This window comes from Cicer arietinum, chromosome 6, assembly GCF_000331145.2.
Source record: "Cicer arietinum cultivar CDC Frontier isolate Library 1 chromosome 6, Cicar.CDCFrontier_v2.0, whole genome shotgun sequence".
Lineage (NCBI taxonomy): Eukaryota > Viridiplantae > Streptophyta > Magnoliopsida > Fabales > Fabaceae > Cicer > Cicer arietinum.
The window spans coordinates 20,071,179-20,077,898 of record NC_021165.2 but is presented as its reverse complement, the minus strand read 5'-3'; the positions used below and the strand labels follow the sequence as shown (position 1 = coordinate 20,077,898).

The 6,720-nt window shown below is 32.9% G+C and overlaps 1 protein-coding gene across 1 annotated transcript; it reads right to left on the bottom strand.

The window, feature by feature from the left end:
* Positions 1 to 385: 385 nt before the first annotated feature.
* LOC101503094 (protein TPX2) lies at positions 386 to 5,491 on the bottom strand. Its single transcript, XM_027335482.2, has 19 exons — positions 5,149 to 5,491; positions 4,255 to 4,337; positions 4,051 to 4,173; positions 3,898 to 3,972; positions 3,527 to 3,811; positions 3,358 to 3,450; positions 3,151 to 3,267; positions 2,900 to 3,052; positions 2,754 to 2,816; positions 2,594 to 2,674; positions 2,347 to 2,502; positions 2,131 to 2,262; positions 1,894 to 1,977; positions 1,684 to 1,803; positions 1,437 to 1,603; positions 1,195 to 1,303; positions 1,030 to 1,089; positions 850 to 944; positions 386 to 757 (listed from the first exon to the last, which is right to left on the bottom strand). The coding sequence occupies exons 1-19, from the start codon at positions 5,306 to 5,308 to the stop codon at positions 643 to 645; spliced, it is 2,271 nt and encodes a 756-aa protein (XP_027191283.1). The 5' UTR covers positions 5,309 to 5,491; the 3' UTR covers positions 386 to 642.
* Between the last annotated feature and the right edge of the window lie 1,229 nt (positions 5,492 to 6,720).

Here is a 6,720-nt window from a genome sequence, read left to right as displayed (position 1 = left end):
ATGCTCGCCAAATCTGAAAAAAACCGGAGGTTATTTGTATTCCTCGGAAACCTCCGCCTACATCACCATTCAATATTTCTTGGCCTACTATTGGCCAAACCACCTGGGCACTAGGTCGAATGTGAGTAGGATCATTTAACCATGCTTCATAATTCGAAAAACGAGCACCATGGAAATACATGCCACTCAGCCCAGAGTTGTAATTCGCAGTTATTCCAAATGCTCCCAAATCGGAAATAAACCAGAGGTTATATTCCTCGGATATGCCTAAATTTGTTGTCTACTTTGGTGATATTTTAACTAAAAAGAACACGATGTTAAAATAATGTGTTTGAAATTCTAAACTTATAATATGGCTAACTCGGTTTCTTGGGATATTCCTCAATGAATTCGTTACCTCAGTTTTCATTTTCTTGGATTATTAATGTGGATATAGTTCTCACAAATCATTCATTTATACAGATGCCAATAGCTGAAGTTATAGAAAAATATACATAAAAAATTGAGTTTTAAAAAAGTACAAACACAAGGTGTCAAGGATTCAAGAGTTCTTGAACACCAAACACAGTCCACAAGTTTGATACATCAGTTATCTCTCATGTTAGTAGCAGGACTTGAGAATGCTGGTCCATTGAATATCTTTTATCTCATGTTAGTAGCAGGACTTGAGAATGCTGGTCCATTGAATATCTTCCGTCTTTCCTTTCTTTGGAATACACGCAAATTTGGTGACTTGGGTTTTGTTGTTTTAGAAGACCTGGTGCAACAATAGGTGCAATTAGCTTTACAAGTGTTTAAATGTTAAAATAAAATTGGGGAAAATAAGGGAGTTTTTAGAAGCATGCTTACTTTTGGGGACAAAATGGATTATCAAAATTTGGAACTGGTCTAGCATGAGGAACCATTGTCCTTCTCATTTGTTTCACTGCCTTCTCTTCTTCTATCTGCATGTTTGCAATATCACAGTCAATCTTGCAACTAAATTTATGCTCTAACAACAATAAGGGATATATAATAAATCATTCATACCATTCGTGCTGCTTCACTCTCCTCTCTGTATCGTTTGTACATCATTTCTTTCTCCTTAATCTGTAAAAATAAAAGTTATTTGAGTATTGGTAAAATAAATACTTTTATTTCTGTTTTATCAGGCTATCCTAATTCAATTGAGACAAAAAGGAATTGTTTCATTACCCTCCCATCAAATTGTGCTCTATCCACAGCTCGAATATTCAAATGTAAATCGAATTCTTGAACTTGTGTAAGAGGTTTGCGGACCTTCTCTGGGACTGGGATTGGGTCCCTGCAAGCAACACATCCATGAAAGGAAGAATATGAATCACTGCTTGTATTTCTTCATTGAAAATATATGCATGCTCAGAAGAAAAAAAAAAGTCCTAAGAAAAAATATGGATGCTTAAAAAAGTTTTGCTCACTCTTTTATGATTGGTTGTGCCTTAAATTTTCTCATTTTTGCTTCCTCTCTTTCCATTCGAAGTCTTTCTTCTTGTTCCCTCTGCATTTCCTCCTCATGTCTCACTAGGCTCTCCAATTGAAATGGCTCTGGTTTAGTGCAGTGCTTGGGCTCTGGCTTTGGTGGGATCTGCAAAGTATGGGTAGTTTTAATAATATTGTAAAAAGTTGTGTAAGTAGATGAACCACAAAATTGATAAAATTTTGTACCACAGGGTAGTCAGTGGTATAAGGGTATGGATTAGCCTTCGGAACCCTTGCTACTTCCTCCTCAAATTGTTTCTGCAAAATATCCATGAGCAGTTTTTTCTCTTTCTCAGCACCTCTTTCCTGCCACATGATCAAGAATGTTGGTATTAGAAGAACTGGACCAAATCAATGTTTAACAAGTCAAGTTTTAACAATTGGGAATTAATGAACCTCGGTGTGAAGATGGAATGGATTTGGAGTTGTAGTTCTTGGGATTGTGTTGTGATTACGAGCAGGTTCAGACTTCAAAGAAAGCTGCAACACGGTAAAAATAAGTAAACGATTTTGAAGTTGAAAAAGTAATCATACAGTACCGGAAATAAATGGTTACAGAATATACATATTCAATCTTTTATATTCTAGAAGTTTTTTGGGACCATATAGTAAATTTTACTCTATACTACCCACCTTGTCAAACAAATCAGCCACGGCAGCAGGTGGTGGAAATCTTTCATTTGTTGCAAAGTGAAATTCTTGAGGTTCAGTAACATGTTTCTTCGTATGGCAAGAAATTCCAATATCCCCTTTACTTTCAAAGATCTGAAAGATACTATTTGGTTAGCTAAATGATAGAATGAAAATTCTTAAGATTGGTTAACAATTTAGTTAGCTTGGGGCAACTACCTTCTTATTTAGAGGTCTTGCCTTGAATTTAGGGATCTTTTCAAGTTCCTCTTCCTCTATTTCTAATGAGCTTTTAACAGTTGTTGGGCGGGCCCTTAGTAATGTTTGGAGTACTGGAGTTTTAGGCTCACTATAATGTACTTTCGATGAATTCTCCTGTTTCAACAACAACAAAAAAGATGACTTCCAGGAAGAAAAAAAGTGAAAGAAAAAGCTAATGAATTCTCCCTGTTAGCTAATAAAATACCTTATGGGACACCTCTGTTGAAGCTCTTGAAGCTGAATCTGTATTTTGATGAGCCCTAGCCAGTGTTTCCAGATGAAATTCCTGATGAAAATGGGAATGTTAGTTCAACACACACACATATCTGTGATAAACATCTTCTCTGTTCTTAGGTCTCGTTTACCTTAAATTCTGGTGGTTGAGGTGCACTTCTTGGCAAGGGAGGCAAAGTTGGAGTTTGCATAATCTATCATGAAAAAAGAGAAACATAAATTTAAGCATTAAAAAAGAACTACAATTTGACTATGAATAAATAATGTAATGTAATACCTTCTTATTCAGTGGTCGAGCCTTAAATTTTGGCATTTTAGCCATCATTTCTTCCTCAAGCTCAGCAGCACTTTTCACTCTAGCTGGGCGAACCCGCTGAGTTGTCTCAAATTCAGGTTCCTTAGGCCTGGTCAATGTGAGTTTTGGTTTTATCTGGATCAAGCGTCATAACAAATAATTAGTCAAAAGGTATTCAAACACCCCAAGGTGCAACAATATAAAGGTGAACGGGAGTAGATCAATGAAATTACATGGGATAGAGTGTGCATTGGCAGGTCTCTTGTACTTGACTGGAATCTTTTCATCATTTCTGCCATTGATACAAATGGCGCAGATGCAGGTGTTTTTGGTGTTTCACGGACGTAAGTCTTTACATAAAAAAAATCAATATATTATTACAGTAAAGCTAAAAATTGAAATAGAAATTTGTATAGAAAATATTATAAGTCAAAACAAACCTTTCTGTCCTCTTTGAGCGTTTTGCTGGTACTTGAAGAGTAACCCAGTTTTGACTTATTATGAGGGTAAGTTTGAGGTTTGACATTCAGAATCTGGATAGCATAAAAAAAAAGTATAAGAATCTATTTTGCCTAAGACCAGAATACAAAATGATATTTTAACAGTTACCTGTCTACTTTGTCCTCCTTCCAATTTTTGCTTCTTAATAGCTTGATTCTCTTGGGCCAAGTGGGGAGTCCCTGCAGTGCTCTTTTTGGCTGCTGACTGCAACCGAGTTTTGGTATTCGTGGTTACCTTCTTAGAGTTCTGTAGCTTCTTGGAAATAGTGGAAGAGGAAGTGACATTTTTCCTCAATGCTGGATTTGGTGTGCAAGCATCTTTTCCTACTTCAACAGATGGTAATACTTTTAAGCTATCCCCTTTATGATCACTCTCTTTCTTACCAACAGAATCCTGACAAATAGATAATTATGAGAAGATAGTAATAATAATAGGCAGGAAACAAGTTGTTATGATGCAAAAATTACAGCACTTATTACCTCAACAGAAGTAGTTGAATTACTTTCTTCTTTGACCTCGCAGCATGGTGCATCGTCTTTCTTATTGGTAGAAATCTGAAAGATATAGAATAAATTTATGAGAAGATGTTAATGATAACCAGGAACCAAGTTGTTACTTAAATACAAAAATACCACGTGCGAAGGAGTTGTTAGGTTTTCTTTATTGTCTTCATCCTCTTCCTTTATTTTGCTAGCCATGCTCTGAGGTTGTGTTTTTGATTCGAGAACACTACTCTCTTCCACATTTGCTGACGTCTATAAAACAATGATTATTATTCAGTTTAATGAATAAAACTAAGTTTTAAATACATAATATAAAAATTGAAGTACCAGTACCTTAGGCATATCGTCAGCTTCACTAAAATCACACAAGGTACCAACAGTAATGGATCTACCAGCCTTGATTTTAGGCATGAATGCTGCAACAATTTAAAAAACCCGACCAAGTAAACCTTTTTGTACATGATAGAAACAATAACAGGGTCTAATCTCAAGTATGACTTAGACAATCAAAGTTCTCTGACCAAACCATAAAACTATTAGGATGAAAAGGCTTGAAAAGCAATTCATTCATTTCGTATATGTATTCTAAATGGTGTTGCAACACAATTTAAACATAATTTCCTATAATATGAATCACATAGAGTTCCTTAAGTATAGAATTATGAATCATAGAGTTGGAAGCCAAAGCACAAGGTGAAAATCAAAACTTCAGCCTAAGCAAATAGCATAAAAATCTAAGCAGCGAACGAAAGAAGAATGCACAACATAAAATATCAATCAAAGAAAACAAGTATGAAACAAGAGGAAAAAAAAACCCTAATTATTTCACCGTGTCTATTACACGATTCCATTGACAAAAACAAAAACCGATCCCTATGGATCTCCACACACAAGAAATCCAATTTTTCAACAAAAAATGCACATGCGAATTAGTAGTTCAAAGAAGGAACCCTATCTTTCCTTCAATTCAATTCTTCTATCTTATAATTGAATTTCTCTAAAATACCCCCTGCTAATCCCTGCCATTGGAAAGTAACCGAATAATGGTGATGTGAATTAGAAAAAATTGATTAAACTCACAAATCCGTGCTTGAGAAGAAATATCGAGACATACTTGACCATGAAATATGAAAATCATCAATTTCTAATCAATCTAAATTGATCAATGATTTCTCTATGTATATATGTATAAGACAATAAATAATCAAGACAGAAGAGGTTGCTTACGAGAAGGAGCATAGGAGAGAGCAGTGTGAAACCAGAGCTCAGCCCTACGAATTTCATCATCAGATTCCCCTTTAGTGAAATCGAAAAATCGCGGTGCAGAGAATTCGTAAGTCTCGTCAATGATAATGGTCCCACCGCCGGTTCCATCTGCCACCGCCATTTTGCAGTTCAGATTAGGGTTTTGTGAAATTGGGGATTATTATTATTATTAATTAATAAACAAGAGTGAAGATTGATAGAGAGCGCAATTTGCGTTGGTAGTAGAAATGACTGGAGGGAAGTCAAGTGGTAAGAGAGGCTTGACAAGGATCAGAGGAAGATGGGAGTGTCGTTCTGTAATGGTGTAAAGTGTAACGGTTAGTTCTCTAACGGTCGAAAAACTTTTTGAACAGTGGTATCAAAATGAAACGACAGTGTTTGTTTATAACGGCTATTTTTCTCGTCTTAATTAGGTCGTATTTATTATTTTATTTATTTACCAAAATTGTATTTGTTTATTTATTTAATAATTACTTATAGAGTCAAAAAAAAATTAACAGTATTACTTATTTTTCAATAATTTATTTCCCACTACTTTTTTTGTATAACTTGCTTTTCTATAAAACTTTTTGGAATAACTTGATCTTTTCAATTATAAAGAATATATGTATATATAAATGAGTGAATCAAATCACACTAACTTATTAAATTAAACTTTGCCGTAAAACTTATATTTTTATTTTGATCTAATCATTTGTATTAACATTTAAATAAGATCAAATAGTTTTACATGAATAGTTAATAAATATTTTAAAAATATAAGTAAATATCGATTATAAGATCACATATTTTATGTGTTTGATCAATAATATAATATGAGAATATAAAGATCATGAAACTTTGTGTGTGAAAATATAAATAACTATTGGCTATAAGATCAAATAACTTTTATGAAATTTTGTATTTATTAATAATATTGTGATATTATTGGTTGAATTAGTAAAAGATATGTGTAATTGCAGTTTTAGTCTCTTTATTTTTAGCAATTCACAAAATTGGTTATTCTATTTTAAAATACGGTCATTTTTATCTCTCAATATAATTTTTTTAATTAAAAAATGGCGATGCGATATATTTAAATGACGTGACATATCATATAATGTGGAATGATTAGTCACATGAAATTGCAATAAAACAATTTAAAAACATTAGTTTCAACATCAAAAATTAATTATTTTGTACTTTAATTAATGACACATGAATAATTAATATATCTAAATGATTTTATATCATTAGATTATATGTCACATCATTTATAATATATCACATCATTATTTTTTAATTAAAAAATTTAAATAAATAATCAAAACTGTCATATTTTAAAATAGAGAAATTAATTATGTGAATTGTATATAGTAGTAATTTTGTGTCTGACTTGTTTAGTAAAAAAAAATCTGGTTATTAAGTTAGAAGGATCAGATATTATTCTATACTCATAATTAAAAATTGAAAAGTATAAAAGAGTAGAGTATTTCATTATGTGAGGTCTACTTAGGCACTCATTTGAGTATTGCTTTACTGTGATAATCTAAT